Here is a 20010-nt window from a genome sequence, read left to right on the forward strand (position 1 = left end):
AGAACAAATGCCAATACTCTGGACACAAATAAATTTAGGCTGGAAATTAAAAGGTTTTCTACCTTTCCTACCTTCAGAGCAGTGAGCTTGGTATCCAAACAGAAGTAGTAGGGCAAAAAGCAAGAACAAAACAAAGATCTTTTAGTGTGGATCTAATTCATTCAAGGGTTATATGACATGGTCTCTGGAAGTAGCAGGAGACTGAAATCAGTTACTCAGAGATTCATTCCAGTCCTATGCTTATATGGACTAAATTATAGAGGATGTTACAGGTAAGGACTTCATGCAATATTGGCCTAGAAACATACTAAAAGGAAGAGCATATTGAGAACGACGTGGAGGGAAAGGGGTCTGGAACATGATGGGTGTATATTTTGAAAGTTAGAAGTCAGGTGCACTACCAGAACCATATCTTGGTGCAGATCTGCACCACCAGAAGATTCCCAAAATGATGGAGAGAGAAAGAGAAAGCTGAGTCCTCAGAAAAGCGTACAAAATGTTGTTCAGTATCCCTACTCAGTAGAGATCTGATGTAGAGTAGCATAGCTAAGGGGAGGGGTGACTGGGGCACCAGCCCTTGTTACCAAGTTGGTGGGGGTGGGGCAAGGAGGGAAAGATGCAAAAATAGAAGCCACTGGAGTGCCAGCCCAGCCAGTACTGCTGCCACAAGCAGTGTAACCACCAACGCTGCCCTGTGCACTGCCACTTACACCCAGGGCACAGCAATATCCAGGTATGTTTCTGCCAAAATCCTAATTAGCTATCATCTTGTGACAAGGACTGGTGATGGTGACATCAAAGGACATGGTTAGCTATCCTTAATATGTGTGACAGAGAGAAGGCTGTTGGTTGGTGAACAGGCCTAGCAGGGCACTCCATGGGTAACAAACAAGGAAAAACACAGCAGCGACAGGAGTGGATAAAGAGGATGAATGGGACATCACTGGTGGAGAAGGAGGAAAGGGTTGATGTGGAAAGAGAAGAGACTAGCTATAAAATATATTCATGAGAAGATTTTATTTACAAGCCACAGTATAAGCAGTCAGGGCCCTGCACAAACGGTGAGCTTGTAAGTGCTATAACAAACAATGGCAATAAAAACATACTTTTTAGCAAAGCAAAATGCTAAAATAAGCAGAAACCAAGTTGGATGAATCCAGGAATAGCCTGGCACCGAGAACATTAGGTCTAAAAATCAATACAACCCTCTCTATCTTGTCTGATACTGAATCAACTAATTTTTCCCTTTTAGTGCTGAAAAGGTATTTAAATACATGCAGAGCAGGGATGGAGCCGGTTTTGTATTTTGGGAAGGATAATTCAGCTTTAAATACAAAATTATGGATGTCTCAGAGCTTGCTACACCTATAATGAAAAGAGAACAGTTTCAAAGCACTGAACCAGAGTGACTCACAGCGCAGCGGGAGTAGGAGCAGCATTCAAACTGCTGGCCTTTCCAGAGAGACACAACACATGGTGTAGCCAACAAACACAGGACTGACAATCATTTATATTTCTTCACAGTTTCACCCCAAGGCAGTGGGTGATAAAAACTACTAATCCAGGAGAGCAGACTACCCATTTGAAATCTGTGTCATACTGGCATGAAGTTATTTTGGAGCTGGCGCAGGTGAGGTCTCTCTTTATTTAGAATGTGCTTTACAGGAGAAGTTGGTTGTAGCCGTGTTGGTCCAAGGACATAGGCAGACAAGGTTCTTTGGGTAAATATGATATCTTTTATTAGACCAACTGAATAGGTGGAAAAATCGTTCATTGCAAGCTTTCAGGCACAAACACCCTTCTTCAGGCATAGGGAGAATCTGCTGGTATTTTGTGTTCTCCATGGTGGAACAGAAGCAAAATTCAAAATGCAGGTCTGTGAAAATTGTGGCAGTGAGAATCAGAGTGATGGGAGTCAATAGGTGTGAGACAGGTAAGTGGGGGAAAGAGGAACGAGGGTGTGAAAGCCCTTTTGAGATTTGTGAGGTGACAATCATGGGTGCTGCGGAGCCTGCTGAGTTGCCGGCTCCCGTAGGCAACATGGGTCCAGCTGCAGCTCCCGCCCCTGCTCTCCCCAAGGCAAAACGTAAGGTGTTTGTTGTGGGAGACTCCCTCCTGAGGGGGACGGAGGGGACAATCTGCTGCCCTGACCCCTTAGCCTGGGAAGTCTGCTGCTTCCCGGAGGCCTGCATCCGGGACATTGCGGAGAGGATCCCAGAGCTCCTCAAACCCACAGACCACTATCCCATGCTCCTAATTCATGTGGGCACCAATGACACGGCTCGGAGCGCTCCCAGCTGGGTCATGAGGCGCTACAGGGATTTGGGAGCGGGGCTAAAGGGTCTGGGGGCGCAGGTGGCATTCTCGTCGATCCTCCCAGTCTCAGGCTATGGGCCGAGGAGGGAGAGGAGGATCCACGTGGTCAACCAAAGACTGCGGCGCTGGTGTCGTCAGGAAGGCTTTGGCTTTCATGACCACAGCCCGCTCTTTGGCGAGAGAGGCAGCGAGCTGCTGGGAAGAGATGGCCTCCACCTCTCTCCCCTAGGGAGGAGGCTCTTCTCAGCCAGACTGGCTGACCTGCTCCACCGGGCTTTAAACTAAGCCAGCTGGGGGACGGGGGGACTACCACCACTGCTGGCCCACTGAGCTATCCTTGCAAAGCCAGCAGGTCAAGGCACTTAAGGGAGCCCACCCTGGCCCCAGCCCTGGTAAAATCTGTGGGCAAGGAAGGAGCCCCCCAGGGGGCACTTGCTTGCCTGTACACAAATGCCAGGAGCTTGGGGAATAAGCAGGAGGAGCTTATCCTCCTGCTCAATGCAAATAATTATGATGTCATAGGGATAACGGAGACCTGGTGGGACTCCACCCATGACTGGACCACAGGTATAGATGGCTATACTCTGTACAGGAGGGATCGTGTAGAGAAAAGGGGCGGGGGTGTAGCTCTCTATGTTAAGGAAAGCTACACGTCCCTGCAAGCCAATATTGGCGACCAGGGTGGACGGCTGGAGACCCTCTGGGTTAAAATCCGTGGGGAACACGGCACAGGGGACACAATGGTGGGAGTCTACTATAGACCTCCCACCCAAAGTCCTGAGCTTGACCAGGAGTTTGCCTGGGAACTGGCTGAGGCCGCATGCTCCAGGACCATGGTTGTCATGGGTGACTTCAATTACCCAGACATCTCGTGGGAGGATCGCTCAGCAAAATTTGAGCAGTCGCAAAGCTTCCTCTCGTGCGTGGATGACCTCTACCTGACTCAAGAAGTCTATGGGCCAACGAGAGGCAAAGCGCTGCTCGACCTGGTACTGGCTACTGGGGATGACCTAGTCGGCGACCTAGTGATTGATGGGAAGCTGGGTGACAGCAACCACGATCTGATCACCTTCACCAGCCGCCGAAAAGCTGGCAAGTCAGTCAGCAGCACGGAAGTCCTTGACTTCAGGAAAGCCGACTTTGACAAGCTCAGGAGGCTTGTCAGTGAGGCCCTAAGGGACTGTGACCACAGGGAGAGGGGAGTTCAAGAAGAGTGGTTGCTCCTCAAGGGAGCGATCCTCAATGCACAAGCTAAGTCTATTCCATCTTGGAGGAAAGGCAGCAAGAGGGCACAGCAGCCCCCCTGGCTCTCCAGGGACCTAGCAGACCTCCTGAGGCTAAAAAGAAAGGCCTACAAAGGATGGAGGATGGGGGTCACCTCCAAGGAGGATTATTCTGCACTGGTCTGGTCCTGTAGGGAGCAGACCAGGAAAGCCAAGGCTGCAACTGAACTCCAACTACCTTTGAGCATCAAGGACAATAAAAAGTCCTTTTTCAGATATGTGGGGAGCTGGAGGAAAAGCAGGGGCAATGTTGGACCCCTGCTGAACCAGATGGGGCAATTGACACCTGACGCCCAGGAAAAAGCCAACCTTTTAAATAGGTACTTTGCGTCGGTCTTTCATCAGTCCCATGGGACGCCCATGCCCGCTACGGGACAGGGAAGTCCGGGTGAGGGTGATCCCCTGCCCTCCATTGATGCTGACTTCGTGAAGGAACATCTTGAGAAGCTGGATACCTTCAAGTCAGCCGGCCCTGACAATCTTCACCCCAGGGTACTCAAGGAGCTGGCGAGCATCATAGCCCAGCCTCTAGCACGGATCTTTGAAAACTCTTGGCGCTCTGGTGTAGTGCCCGAAGACTGGAAGAAGGCCAATGTGGTGCCTAACTTCAAGAAAGGGAGGAAAGTGGATCCGGCTAACTATAGGCCCATTAGCCTGACTTCTATCCTGGGGAAGATCTTAGAAAAGTTTATTAAAGAGGCCATCCTTAATGGACTAGCCGACGCCAACATCCTGAGGGATAGCCAGCACGGGTTTGTTGCGGGTAGGACTATACATTGTAAAACAAAATAATAAATAAACAAATTTATAGTGGTATAAGGGGAATAGTAAGCTTTACAGTAAGATCAGATGTTTGAAGAGATTTCAGGAAAGTCAATGGTGCCCTCTAAAGGAAACTAGTATAACATACAAAACACTTGGTAGTTATCGTTTGTGCCCAGGTACTACATTGCCCATAAACTACTACTGAAAACAGATTCCATTAGGAAGAAATATTCATGAAAGTTCTGTCTAAATTTAGTATCATGAGAAAGAATCTCATCTATGAAAACCAATCTAAATAAACAGTTTGTTGGTACAACATAGAAAATGTACTCAAACACTTTATCTGAATTTGGGAAGAAAATCTGATCTTTATAATAGGCTTTGAAAATATGTATTGGTTAGGCAATAGAGTATCCCCCTGCCCCAAACAAAGAGTCATTTGCATCATGAAAGATAATTCAAATGCTTACTTATCAGAGAAAATGTAATATTGTTAGCTAGATGGACTCTTCACATAATCAAAACCTGCATGAGTGGATCTTACAGTGTATGATATCTTTCACAAAGCTGTATGTCACAGTTAAAGAACACAGAACAGCATGCGGTATAAACAGGTAGATTACAATACACACCAGTCAAAAAGAATAACATGCACGAGTAACTGTTAATCTAATAATTTATTTCCATAACTTGTATTTTGTCTCATTCTTTTTTGTCTCAAAGGAGTTCTTACATAACGAGAGCCTGCAGTTATATTATTTAAAGCTTTCAAATTCCTGTTGATTCCTTTGGCCCAGCGTCTGTGATTGGCTATAGTCTAGAAATAGCTGTTGACCTCCAAAACAGAACTACATCCATATAGACATACACATACAAGTCAGCAACAGTCTGAAAAGTAGCCCTGCTGCCAATTGTATCTCTTTTTCCCCTCCAAACTCAACAGGAACTGTGATGTTTGTCCCTCTGAAGATCAAGGCAATTATTTAGCTATTCTGATGCTACCTCATTGTCTTCAAGTCTGGAGTCTTCAAGTCTGGATTCTGACGTATAATTTGTAGAATATGACAAATGTTAACACTTCGTAGAATGTTAACTATGTTAATGAAAAGCTGCTTTTGTTACTGCTATAGTTAAGTAAATCATGTCTTGTTGATGTTTTGTTGTATTGCAGGTAAAGTGCAATCAGATGAAACATCTTATCATATGGCTAAAAGCAAGGTCACATCACATGCCAATATAACTAGATGGGGCATATCAACTGAAAAAAATCCAAGAGGTGTGGTTTTTAGAAAATAGTGGTTAGAAACTGGGGTTGGCAAGATGGTCAATTGACTGGTCAAATATTGTCAACTGACCAGTCAATAGAGTAGTCAATATATTTTTTACTGGTCAAAGGTTACAGCAATTTTATGGGGAGCAATATTTTCTCTTGCAGTTTTCTTGACAGAAATATGATTTTTAATTATTTTTTGACACATTTCTTAATGGCAAATTTGTGCTTTTTCTGTGTATTATTTGACTGCGCTGGCAATTTCTTACAATTTTTGACTGATATTTGATGGGTCAATTGACAGAACAAACTTTATTTGACTGGTTAAATACAGAAACACTAACATATTCTTAGTGACACTTTCAGTAGTAATTTGTAAAGAAATTTCAACCGTCAAAAGTTGGCTTGAAATATGAGAGCTGTTGTTCATAGCTACAGTGCTTATTTTCTGATAAAACCTGCTTTGAGTGCTGATGAATATGCTCTCATTTTTATGCGAGACTTTTTCTAAGAGTCTCTCCTCAAGAGGCAATCTTGCAAATTGCAGTGTCTTATGGGATTTATGACCGATTCAATGCCTCCCTCACTGAAGTGTCAGAGTTCTGAGTGCATTTATTCATTCACTGGAAGGCAGCATTGTCTGGTGCCTGGAACAATAGATTAGGAAACAGGAGGCCAGAGATCTAGTTCTCCCTTGGTCATTGACTTGTTACATGGCTTTGAAAAGTCATTGCACCTCATCTGTAAAATGGGAAGATGGATAAACATCTCAAAGGATGAACACTGCTGTATAAAAATCTGCATATTATAGTTTTTCTATTCAATATTGCTGAGAGCTTCTAGGACAATATTATTAAGTTTAAAAAAATATGTCCCAAGAGGACTGTCTGGTAGCGTTTGCAATCATTAAAATAGCAAAATTAGAAGCAATCAAAATGACAACTGTCAATCATATGAGAACCATTCCTCAAGGACCTGAACTTGCAATCCTGGACCTTAGGCCTGCAAACTTTCCTTTACTCCAGCAATTTAGAGCTCAGTCGTGTTTTTGCTTGAAGCATTTGAGAATTCAGAACCTGGAACCTGTTATAGAGCAAAAGGAAGCTCAGATACAGGGATTCAGATTCTGCCGTTCACAACTCCAAACATAGTTTTTGCATGCTGAGAACTAGCAATTAGCTGCTCCCTAGTGAATAACAAGTAGGTTATACACCTTGGCATCAAATGGTGAAGACGATTATTAAGCAAAAACAGTGCTACCAATTTATATGATGTTTTGCAAAACAGAGTAGCACATGACCCCCTACCCCAGACAGCTGACAGCACAATGTGAATAAAGTGAAGTACAAGATACCAGATGGGAAGGGGAGGGTGCAGAGAAATCAGTGGTGACAAAAACACCTACAAAGGGTCTAGGGAGGAAGTTGATTTTAGGAAGGAATGTGAAGGGGGACGATAGAAGTGCTTAGGAAATGGGAGACTGCACCAGCCTGAGATAGTATCATGAATGTCAGTCCAGGAGAGACCGGGGGGGGAAATTGAGGCTTTTAGGAAAAGGGATTAGAGGGAAACAGAAGAGATGAAAGGTAGGGGTGATGATTTAGGGGCCTGGAGGTGAGGACAAAAGGTCTGAGTATGATGTTTTTACAAGCAAGCAGCCAATGAATGTTGCTTAGGAGGAAATGGGGGTAGCCAAAGCAGTAAGAACCTGACTTAGCGTTCACCGTGCGGCCATCCTCAGTAATACTAATGTATAGCTCAGAGAGGGAGAGGGTCAGAGCCTCCAGGCCACTAGGTAATTTTCTGTTTTGTACATATCACAAAAGAGTTCCATAGGGAGAAGCTTCGCTGCCATCCTGGGATCTAAGTCATCTTCCAAGGGCAAGAGATAGGCCTGCACACTGCACCCACAAGACATAGGGCTAAATCCTATTTTACCTTTATGCAGTTAAGTGACACTTATGTAGTTATGGAACTGTAATTTTAGGCTTTTATGCACAGTTTGGATTCTATTTCCCACATGGGTGACTGGTGCCTCCTGAGTCAGGGGGGCATGTGCCCCCCCAGCAACCAGTCAGTAACTGGGGTGGAGTCCCCCCGCAGCTGATCATGCCGACCGGGGTGGGGGTTCTCCCCACAGCCAATCTCGCCAACTGGGAAGCGGCTGCAGCACTCCCAGAAGTGGTGCTTCATCCAGTGCTCCCACTCCCTAGCTGGCCCTCTCAGGGGGGACACCGGCACTCCAGCCTGCCCCCCCTGCCCATCACCTAAGCGAGGAGTGCGGCCTGTAAGGGGGTGCACCAGCGCCTTCAGGAGGTCCACATGCATCCCCATGCACCTCCTACGCATCACCACTGATTTCCCCTGGCAGAAGAGGATCATCCTTGTACGTGTGTACCTGTCCCTGCCACCAATAGGGCATAAATGATCCCATTTCTCTATATTCAATAAGATAAAATGCCAGGTTCAGAAAAGTCATTAGGAGCGGGGAACAGAGCTCAAACCTCTCTACTTTCCAAGGCAAGGCAAACGTATCTATGTGGCATCCAAATAAGGCGTAAGTGGCCAAAAGTACATAAGCTATATAAGTGCCATGTAGACATTGAAGATAAAATAGGATTTATCCCATTATTTTCTGCCATTTGTATGGCAGATCCCTTACTCCAGCTTCTGGTAGAGGTGGGAAAGCAAGGCCCAGGCAGCCCCAAATTACTCCCTATGTCTGTGTGCAACTCAGAAGCAGTGAAAAACAGAGCAGTGATCATCACACAGATCACTGGAATTGGGGCTGCTTTGTTGGCAAAGAATGCCAGGTGAGCAGCACATCAGAAGTGGATATAAATCACAGAAGAAGTTAACCTGGAGCTTGCTCTTAATGTAAATGCATGTCTGATCTATGCTGGCACAACACAAAGTGTCTACAAGTGTACTTGCTATGCAAACTGGGTTTGCAGTTAATCAAAATGGTATCTTTAAGAGAGTATCCTAGCAACTTCCTGCTAGCCAGGGAAAGTCCCAGCTGACAGTGTACACTGATGCAATTGTTCTCATTGTACAGACATCAAAACTTTGCAGTTAATCAAAGAGATAATTTAAAACAGGAGACCAAGTTAAATTTGATCTAACAAAGGGAAATTTTATAAATGAGCACAGTCACCTGGGGCTCCTCTTACATTACAGCTGTCATCTTAGGACAGGGACTGGTCACAAAGCAAAAAATAAAGTAAAATAAAATAAATCACATGGTTCTGGCAAAAAAACTTCCCCTTACAAAAGTGTGCAGCAGAATGTTACTTGAGTGCTCAAAACTCTGTGGTTTATGCCACTGCCAGTTCTCCATTTGGAACTTGACTTCAAAATGAGCTTTCATTAAAAATGTATACTTTAGCGCACAAACAACCACCTAAACCACACTATAGGTAGGACCAAAGGCCTGGCTGGAGTTGGTTCGCGAATGCCCAGCTCCCTTCAGCTTTGTTTTAGCCTTGTAAAACAAATGCTATCTTCTCCCATAATAACATTGTTACAGCCTGGGTAAAGCTCCTTTTGGGTGGACAGGCTCTCAGGTCTGAACAAGTCTGACGAACCTACTCTTAACCTTCCTTGAATAAACTACAGCAATGGATCTTTCCTTGGCCTCCCTGGCACATGCTATTTCTCATGGATAAAAGACCTCATAGTGCTCAGGACCAGTTCTGACATCCACTCGCATACAAACTCTCCCTTTTCTAGAGTTTGTATCCTGTGAGCACTCTGCTTTTATTCTTCACCTCCTGGGCAAACAATAGTTGAAAAAAAGAGACATGGTTTTTAAGACTTAAAAAACCCCCAAATCAATCACCTTTTGCTTTACCTAGCAAAAGAAATATCCAGTTCTAGACAAAATAATGAGCACCTCTATTCATGTTTCTGCCTCAGTTTCTGACAACTTTAAATGTTCTTGGGTTTAGGTCCTATAGGATTTCCATAGCTTTTCTTCCAAATCATGTACAGCCAATTTCTTATTTTTGCTCTCTCCTCTCTCTCTAAACTGGCTAGTAAGGGATCTTTTTATAATCTTCAGTCTCCTTTGTCATGTTTCACACCATCAGTTTCATCAAGTGATCAAATTCTCTCACCAGGTGATCTGTTGCTTACTTAACACCTTTCTGGAGTTCAGGTTTCCAAAGCTTGTTTGCCCTGGGTGGCAGCAGCCTCTTTGTCCTGTTGCCTTCTGAGGAGTTTAGCTCAATATACAAGGAAAGGGCATCAGAGAAGGCAGTGAAGCCCACATTCAAAGTACAGTTTGTAGTCTGATGCTGCACTGCACAGACCCCAACATCAACCAGAGTTCAGAAGCCAGAAATCATCAGGTTCCTAAAAATCAAACATCTTATATTTCTATTTTGATTTTTATCCACAAAGATAAAGTCCTTTATAAACGTAATAGGGAGAAACAGAGCAATCACTTCACTACCACCTTTACAGTGATACTTAGGCTACTACATAAAAGCACAAGCCATCAACATGCAGCACTTCAACCTGCAAAGGAATGATGAATATTATATACTAGTGGTTCTGCTTTAATGGCTCATAAAGTGCTTTCAGACTGCAGAAATGCTTTTCTTACAATGGAGGATCATCTGTTAGTTTGCAAACAGAGATAGTGCTGGCTATTTGGTAACAGAGCCCAATACTGCTTTTTAATTTTCCAAAAACCCTTTTCTGGGAAAAGCAAACTAACTGAAATCCTCAGCAGCTGCTTTTATATTGCAACTGTAGCTAAATTTGCTTGCAAGCCACTCAAAAATTGTAATTTGTAGCTGGAAAGAGGATAAACTAGAGTGATACAAAGGACATGAGAGGAAGGTTGGGGGAGTCAACTTGCCCAGTATTTTCAAAGGAGTTTATTTTTAGCTCCTTAAAAGTAGATCAAATACATTTTGGGGCTAAGTACCATGGCTGTATCAGAGAAAGTTTGGTATTAGAACGAGTAGGCTCATGATCTTAGAAAATGGTCTACAGTATGAAAAGCCTTAGGGATCATGGATATACAATTGAAATGTCAGGGAAATTCCAATCAGCCGACTATAACAGACCTAATCATTAGGGCTGGGTGAAACTTCAGCAGCTGTTTCATTTCGGAGGTGTTTCAGCGCCTGAAACACTAAATCCAAAACAAAATGGAAGGCTCTGAAACATCTCCGAAACTAAATGAAAACATCCGAAATGTTGCAGAAATGTTTCAGATGTTTCGGAGGTGGGCTTGCGGGGAAACAAACTCAGAAGAGGGAGCGGGATGGGGAGGGGAGGGGAGGAAGGACTGCTCGGATATTGACATCTGTAGCTGGCCAGTGTCTGCGATCTGTCCCTGAGGTCCCTTCCAATCCTAGTGCTTTTGGGGAGGGATGGCAGCCTGCTGTCATTCTGCGTGCTGATCCAGGGGCCCGCGCCCCCCGGAAACAGTCTGGCACAGCCCAGCAGCGCTCCTTTTAAAGTGCTGGGGGGCTGGGGCTGAGTGGGGGATGGGACCAGGCATGATAGCCATGGGGGCTGCTCTCACAGCTCCCCCCGCTGGGGCACAGGCAGGCACAGCCAGAGGATCCATAGAAGCCCCCATGGCTGCCCTGCCCAGTCCTATCCCCTGCCTGGCCCCAACCTCCCGGCACTTGAGAAAACAAAACAAAACCAAAAAAACCCCAACACCCCGCACTCCCTGGCTGTAGCAGTGGCGATCAGAGCCTCTGAGGGCTCATGGCAGAGCCCCCCCATACAGTGCAGGGCAGTGGGAAGCAGCAGGGATTGCCCCTCCCACTTGGCACCTGTGCGGTAGCTGCCCCATGGCATGGGTGCAGTGCAGCTCGGCAGAGTGCCACACCCTGTTTAGGAGCTGGGGTGGCTCCACCTCTCAGCTGGAGCCTGGCAGCGCTTAACTCCAGTGGCCCCAGCTCCCAGACATTGCGCAGTGCCCTCCTGAGCTGCACTGCACCTGCGCCATGAGGCAGCTGTGGCATGGATGCCAAGCGGGGGGGGGCTGCTGCCCCCCACTGTGTAGGGGGGGCTCTGCCATGCTCTCCCCCAGAGGCCTTGATCACCACTGCTACAGTTGGGGTGTGCAGGGCTTTTTTTTTTTTTTTTTAAAGTGCTGGGAGGCAGGGGCTGGGCAGGCCAGCCATGGGGGCTTCTCTTGTGGCTCCCCCTACCCAGGGAGAGGCAGGCACAGCCGGAGGAGCCATGGGAGAACCTGCAGCTGCCCGGCTATGCCTACCTCTCCCTGGCTGATCCAGATCCCTGAATCGGCGCCAAAACAGAGTCAAAACTCGAGAACAGGTTTGGCTGAATCGGGATGGAACAGTGATCTGAAACACCAAAACAAATCACTGTCCCTCTGAAATGGCTGAATCTGAGACAGAAATGAAACACAGCTGTTTAACACAGCTCTACTAACCATGAGTCTGCAGGACTGCTTTTGCAGGAAGTATATGATCTTCCATAATTAAAACAGTTGCACCTGTGTTTGTATGTTGACTAAAAACAACAACAGAAGTCTTGCAGCAGAACAGCATGCAGACGCATTGATTCAGTACTCATCCAGAGGTAAGACAATCACTGGCATGATTTCCTGCAGCTTTGACTTGAGAATCTCATCTAGCTAGTGAGGAGAAGCAGCTCCTCTAAGTATTCCAAGGTGCAGTCACAAAGGAACCATGATACAAAAGAAAAGTTACCAGAACTCCAGCAACCAAGCAGAAATTCCCAATATTCTGAGCAGCTGTGTAATAAAATGTGGGAGCAACAGGTCAGACCCTGCACCATTATAGTCAATAAGAGCAGGTTAGGCTTTTTAGGTAGTCTGAGGACATCAGGGAATCTTGGATACAAAATGGTTAGTGAGAAGGAAATCAAGCTGAATCTAGCTGTGTGGGTACTTTGCTTTTTAAACAGAAAAGCAAAAAAAAAGTTATTTGATGACTCTCAAACAGATCCTTTTGTCATGCATCATTTCCCTATAAAGAACTGTGCTCAGATAAGTTCCGATCCAAAGGTCACTAAAATAATGCTCTGAATTTCAACAAGCTTTGAACCTGGTCTATACAAAGAGGTTTCACTATCTGTGGCCCTAAGTAGGATACAAGTTTCGGTTTACTTTCTGGTACATATGGTTTTGCGCTGGTTTTTATTCTGTACATTGTGTCCCTTTATTTTAAGAACACACACATTATTCAGTGTGTGTTCAGAATTATTAGATCAATCTTGACACAGAGGAAATCAGTACCAGTGCAGATGAAAATCATATGTCCGGGCAAACTTTGTAAAGTTCTGAATAAGTAACCAATACACAAAATATTTACTCAAATTTTTTTTTAATAAAAATCATTTTGTTAAAAATCAACATTGTAATGATTAAATTTTTACACAGAAAATAAATCAGATGTTACAAAACTGACATGACATAATACATAGAACTGAAATTAATATAGGAACTGCATTATCACAATATCTTTACAAACCTTAAAAATGATTATTTCTATGGCATGTTTAATTACATTTTCTGAAATTGTGCAGTTCTCCTGGCTTTGTATTAAATGAGTAAATACTAATGACTTATTGTTACACAAAACAAAATGACTTCACAGTAGAAGTCCCAGGCAAATTGGTGCGACTTTTATATTAGATCATGAAAGTTTTCAAAGTACACGGTTAGATGAATTAATGAATAAATGTTATTGTTTCCCAAATTATGCATGGAGTTTCAAACTGAGGATTACAAATCTAGCCCCTCTGAATTCACTGCTGAATATTAGAACAGATTTTCGCCTGTGTTACAGTCTCTTGTGGCACTATGAAAGGAATGTGAAGCTATTTTAGGTGGGCAGGTCACACAATTCCCCTAGCTGGAAGAGTGCTGGTCTGGTGCTGAGATAGCACAGCTGGCTTTTTAACACCCCTTCCTAGCTTGCCCTGAAGAAAAGATGTATTAGGCATATGTTAGACAGCAAAATCAAGTCATGCTCTGCTCCTGTGCTCCCTGGGCAGAACAATTCCAGTCCCTCTGGAGCCCTTACAAACATAGTTAAGAGCAGCTCTGGAGCCATATTAGTCCCTGGCAGCCCTGGGGATCAGAGAAGCATAGAGGTGATTTAAAGCCACCTCTGACTGCCTCTCTCACCAGCTGGCCAATGCAGCTCTAGCAGTCAGGGATCTAGTTTAATCTGACATGTCTGAAACCAAACTTTGCAAGGCCAGAAATTCTGCTGCAAGATGACATCGACTCAAGAGGAAAAACTGGCTGAGATGGCTGCATTTTCTATAGAGGTCCTTCTGTAGTACCAGTACTATAGTATATAGAGCCTTTTTCAGTCTCTCTCTTCACCTGTGTCTTCTTTCTAGGTAAACTTCTGTCCTTCCCAGAAGTGTGTTCCCTTTGGGGTTAACATAGCATGTTAAGGGTTAACATCGCATGTGCCTTCCCCAGATGCCACTATGAAGTACCTGAATAAATACATCCAAGACAGAACATGCTGTAGCCAGAGAGGCACTCCAAATCAAGAGAAAAAGTGCTACAGGCTGCCTCCACATAAAGCACCAAGTTCCATACCATCATGCATAACAGCTGGGAGGAGGCGTGAAAGCAGGCTCTCTCCCACAACAGCTCCCTGAGTTATTAGCCAACATTGGTGTTTATTTTTCTCACCATTTTACAGTAACTAATCCAGCTCCCCTGGGAACAAGTTACAACCCTCTGCTTTATATGTTAGACTGGAAAGTCCGTTACTAGAATTGTGAAAGACAGCAAGTAAAAGACAAAGCCAAATATAGGCATTCACCAGGTGCTTTGTTAGTAGTTCACAATGTTTTAAAAATGTTTTCAAAAAATTACTTCCAGTTATGATTTTTTGTTAACATGGAAACTAGATTAACAGCCAGGGGCTGGCCAGGAAGATGCAAGCAGCATACTGTATATGGGCGCATTTTACTGGCATTTACAGCAAAGGACTAATAACACCTAGTTGTAAAAACCAAGCTGAATGCCTAATTAGACAGAAATGAGGCACTGGCTTATGGACAGCTCCAGAATAAGTTATCTTATACGCAGAAAGTAAAACAGTTTTGTGAAGGGAGAAACAACAACAATCAGAAATGGAAAGAATCTTATATATTTAAGGTATTCAAGTTCTTACTTTTTCTACATTATATTTATCCCAATATAGGAGAGAGCTTTCTCCAATTCCAAAGGTCAGCTACTCGATTTATAGAAATAGAGGCAAATAACTTTCTGTCTTCTCATACAAATATCTGGTTAGGTTACATTTTGCACTGCCCACTTTTCTCACTATTTTGAAAAAATATTTGCAATTGAATAAGTCAGACTTTACAGTATTTCTGAAAATGATTTTAAAATATACTAAAATATTCTGTGTTTACATAATATTTTACATATTTTAACTAAGGTTTGTGTGTGTGTGTTTTGGGGATTCAAACCCACTTCTACTAAGAGAAGTGTTACTGTGGCATAAGTTTTCCCAAAGTAATATTTACAGTTACTGCGTAAGACTAGCTTATAACAAAGTGGGGCCATGGCTCAGGGTTCTCCAAAACACAGGTTGCATTCTCCCTCCTTCCCCATTATCTCTTCTTCTTATAACTGGGGGAAAATACATAAAAGGAACAAGACCAGTAAATAGGGCTATTGCAATAACAGACCTTCTTTTGAAAAAAGAGACTGTTTGTACTGGCTCTGTGGAATAATGGCATTGAATTGCCTGGCAAGAAAGAGTCTGGAAAAGTGGCATGGGAGCCTTGTAGGACCATAAACAGAGAATAATGAGCAAAGCTGCAGAGATCACATATTTGGACTCTATTTTCCCTTCTATCCATGTCTGTGGAACTGAATTAATACCAGCCTTTTGGAATGCCACCAATCTCATCTGGTAGCTACACAAATATGATCATGTTAATGGCAATGCAAATCTAGAAAGAAGACTGGACTATAATTAGGGTGAAAACACTGTCAACTCCTGAATGAAGCAGCAAGCAAATACCCATTACTCAGCTGTACTACCTGGGAATATGCCAGGAAATTCCCTTAAGACTCTCGGTTGTGATATATATAAAATAAATGCTCCCCCCCACTGCCTTTATCTTTGATATATGTACTTGGACGTAAACTGTTAAAAACCTCTCACTACACAAAGAGCATCACTTGGGTCAAACTGATTGAGCAAAATGTGCAGCATACATTTTCTTTGTAAATATGTTCATCTGTTGAAATAATTTCTTCAGAAGGTGTTTCAGTAGATTTGAAGCTTCAAATCTGTATCTAATAAATATTGTATTAAAATAAATTTATAGCAATTACCCAAGGAACATTATATAACATATGGTTCTTCTATATCATCTTCTAAAGAATCAACAGCTTTAACTGCTGGCCTGCTTGCCGTGTGCTGCAAATGGAGTCTATTTGGGTTAAAACTTCTTCCTTCACTGAAGAAAAGATCACTGTCTTCTTTAATTTTGACTTTACTACCTTTATCCTGAGCAAGAACATTACTGGAATCCCAATCTCTATCAAAAGGACCTGATTCATTTCTGTTAGAGGGCAGGACAGAGTTGGCACTGGTTCCAAATAGCTGTTCCATTAAATTGGATTTTTTCTCTTTCTTAGTGCTGCAATTTTTATTTTCCTTAATATTTTCTTCTAAGTAGTCACTTTTCTGGTTAAACCAGTTTGGCTTCCCTGATCCTTTCCCAGATGCTTTTGCAAAGGAAGGCACATAGCTACCAAATGTCAAATCATCACTTGACTTAGCATTTTGCTGCTTCTGCCCTTCTGCTTTTACGCCAGTATCCTGGCTGTCATAGTGTGAAAATCCATTGACCACCTTCTCAGTGGTCTCTAAGCGCTGAGAGATTCCCTCAGTTTTCTCCAGAAAGTCAGATTTTGTTGCAAGCTGTGCTTGGGAAACAAGTCTCATGTTAATAGCATGTTGAGTTTCTCTGTCTATTTCATTCATCTTATCAAGCAGCAACTGCTTTTTTCGTTGCTCTTCTTCTAGATCTTCACTGTTTTGCCTCTCACTTCCAGGTTTGCGTATTTCGGTCTCCATCTTCGTCTTTTCTTCTTTATCCAATAAAAAGTTGTTTTCTTTTTTCCTTCTGTCAAGCTCTTCTTTTTCCCACTCTGCATGAAATATTTTAGAAAGTTATTTCACATTTTTAACATAAAAAGCCTTTTAAGGCAAATAGGAACAGATAGACACAATAATTAAATTTAAATAGCTGATGTAAATACCTGTAGGGCAAGTCCCTACTGCCCCTTTTAAAACAGTTTAAAGCCACATCTGATTACAGCCTACTATTTCTGGATGTGTAACTGAGCATTATTAATTTTTTTAGAGGTTTGAAAGAGCTGCATTTTCTGCTGACCGTCCTTTCCTTGGATTTGAACTGTGAAAAACATGTCTGTAACAGTGTGGTCTGTCCACTTAAGGGCAGTAAGCTGTGGGGCCTTCTGATAACCAGGGAGTATTCCCCAGTGGAGAGAAATGGGAGAAGGCAAACAGTGAGGGAACAGTTTGCAAGGAGAAAGGAAGCTGGCTGCAGCAGCAGTGGTGGGAGATTTGGGGGGGCTAGGGTGCAGGGGGTGGTGTAAGACAGGTTGTGGGGCCACCCTTCCCTCCTGCAAAGCTGTTGCAGGGCTAGTGCACAGAAGGGGTGCTGGATGTGGCGCTGCAGCAGCGGGGCATGGCGGTGGTGCTGAAGCAGTGGAGCCACATTTAGGGGGGCTAAGCCCTGTTAGACCTGGCCTTCCGCCGCCTATGGGGTTCAGGTTGAACAGCCAGGCTCCTAGCGTCCGGACAGGACAGAAGGGTTTTGCTTTGTTTTGTGTTTAAAGACTCTGTTTTATTTTAGAAGACTAGCTGAGGAACTCCTCAGACAGCAGACTCGCCTGCACAAGCCAGGACTAATCAACACGCTTACAATACCACCAGTTATGTTAATAACTGATTATCATGGTGTTTTATGTCAGCATCATTGACTTCAAGACAACTCCAGAATATACATTTTTCTTAAATTAACCTGCTGCTGCAAAGCACAGCTGCAAGAGATTGAATATTTCACTTCTACCTTGCACGTATGTCTGCTTACAGCTCTGTGTGTTGAAAGCACCTCTGGACAAACTTTTTGTGCACCATCCGCTGAAGGCAAATGCATCTCTCAGACATGCTTTGAACAGACATAAAAGGTGCAAGGCAACGAAAATGAATCCTAAATTACACATACAACTGGTATAAGCATCTGGACACAATCAGAATCTCCTCTCACAACAAAGGCCATTTTCTGAATATCTGCCCCTCTAAAAGATGTTTTCTCTATCAGAATAAAAAGTTAAGTTATATGGAGATTTGAAAAAGAACTACTTCATACAATTTCCCTTTGACTCATACCTGTAGAAGAATAGATAGATTATTAGGAATCCTCTCAGAAGAAATGGGGCGTAGAACATGGGTCTGATTGTACTAATAATTCTAGTTATCTGTTGTACTTCAGACAAATCTTATAAAACAAACTGCAACAGTTAATGTTATCCATACAGATAAACATCATCACTATGGAGGACAAAGGGAAATAAATAAGTTAAGATGAAAGTCTTACCTATATAAAAGACGGAAGAAATGGTTGATAGGAGGACCATCTTTCCCCAACGTACCACTAAGCAGATACTCAATTTATGCAGATTGTCTATTCTCTTCAATGGAGCTATGGCAGGGGTGGGCAATTATTTTGGCTGGAGGGCCGCTTACCCAGTTTTGGCAAGCTGTCAAGGGCTGCATGGGTAGCCCTGCCCCTTGACAGGTGCCCCACCCCCTGGTTACCATCTTGGGACCAATGTCCCAATGTCTTGGGACCAATGTCCCAGGGCCGGCACCAGTGCGGCCCAAAGCAGGGCACAGGCTGGCAAGGAGCCGGGCTGGGCTGCACCAGCAAGGAGACAGGGAGCTGGCCTGGCTCCATAGAGTCCCTGATGGCCAGGACCCTGTACTCCTGCTGCCCTGCTCTGGGACTTGCTGGTGCTGGCCCTGGGAGACACCGGTGAGGGCCCCATGCTCCCGCTGGCTCCCCGCCCACTCACTCCCAGTGCCCCCCAGCCCTGCGGTACAGGTAGGGGGCAGCGTACAGCCCCGACCCCCTGCTTCCTGGCAGGGAAGGAGCTGCTGCTGAGCATGGGGAAAAGCAGCCCCTCCCCCGCCCCGTGGCTGGTGCTCCATGCTGCAGGCGCTCACAGACCACTTGGGTCTGTCTTTAGCAGGCACAGGCAGCCCCACATGGGCTGCGAGTAGCCATAGTGCGGTGCACCAGCCATGGGGTGGGCGAGGGGCCGCTTTTCCCCGTGTTCAGCACCAGCTTGTAACCTGCCCCCGCTGTCAGCCTGGGCCCTGCATGGCTCCAGGCTTGCCTGTTGGGGCTGTGCCGTGGCAGCAGCAGCTGTGGCCCCCCCAACATGCTGCGCTGGGTAGCATTTGCTGCTGCTGCCTGCCTGGAGCTCGCGCGCTGGGCAGCACAGAGGAGGTGGTGGCAAACACTGCCTGGCGCAGCAAGCAGTGGGGGACCCACAGCTGCTGCTGCTGTGGCACAGCCCCGACAGGTGAGCCCGGAGCCGCGTAGGGCCCAGGCTGGCAGCGGGGGCAGTTTACAAGCTGGTGCCGAGCGTGGGGAAAAGCCGCCCCTCCCCTGCTCCATGGCTGGCGCCCCACACTGCAGCCACTCATAGCCTACGTGGGGCTGCCTGTGCCTGCTCAGGACAGCCCTGTGCAGGCTGCGAGCAGCTGCAGCAGGGAGCCCAGGCCACGGGGTGGGGGAAGGGCTGCTTTTCCCTGGGCTCCTTCCCTGCCCTCCCTCCCCCCAACCATACCAGAGTTTCTGGTGCAGGGCAGCCCCCTGGTCCCAGGCCCAGGGAGGGGCTTCTGGCTGGGGGTGGGGTGGGGCCAGGTGGACCCTGATGTTGCAGGAGCCCACCAGGGCTTCCCCTGGGTCTTACTGCCCCTGGCTCCTGTCATTTTTGATGGGAACCAAGGGCAGATAAATATTAATTTTCTAAATTTTTTAGGGGCCCCGTGTGCTGGATAGAATGGCCTCGTGGGCCCGATCCAGTCTGTGGGATGTATTTTGCCCACCCCTGAGCTATGGTAATATAAGCCAGCCCCCAGAATATGACTATTGATTTTCAGAATTCTGTGGACTTGCTCAACTAAACCAAATGTTCTTGCCAATTCATCACACAAACAAAAAGATTATTTGCAATGTAAAATTAAAAATCTGACAGGATGCAACTTATTCATAATATTTGCCTTATTGTACCATCCCAGAATATTTAAGCAATTTTAATAGGTTCCT

General features: G+C 44.9%; 1 protein-coding gene across 2 annotated transcripts in view; it reads right to left on the reverse strand.

Annotated features, from left to right (window-relative positions):
• Positions 1-12960: 12960 nt before the first annotated feature.
• LCA5 (lebercilin LCA5) overlaps positions 12961-20010 on the reverse strand; it is a 38737-nt gene continuing 31687 nt past the window's right edge. For both annotated transcript variants that reach the window (XM_014596688.3, XM_019496898.2), the window contains exon 8: positions 12961-16795. In XM_014596688.3, coding sequence (XP_014452174.1) covers positions 15984-16795 — 812 coding nt within the window. In that variant the 3' untranslated portion in view covers positions 12961-15983. The remainder of the gene's footprint in view (positions 16796-20010) is intronic.

The sequence above is a fragment of the Alligator mississippiensis genome, chromosome 1 (genome assembly GCF_030867095.1).
Source record: "Alligator mississippiensis isolate rAllMis1 chromosome 1, rAllMis1, whole genome shotgun sequence".
NCBI lineage: Eukaryota > Metazoa > Chordata > Crocodylia > Alligatoridae > Alligator > Alligator mississippiensis.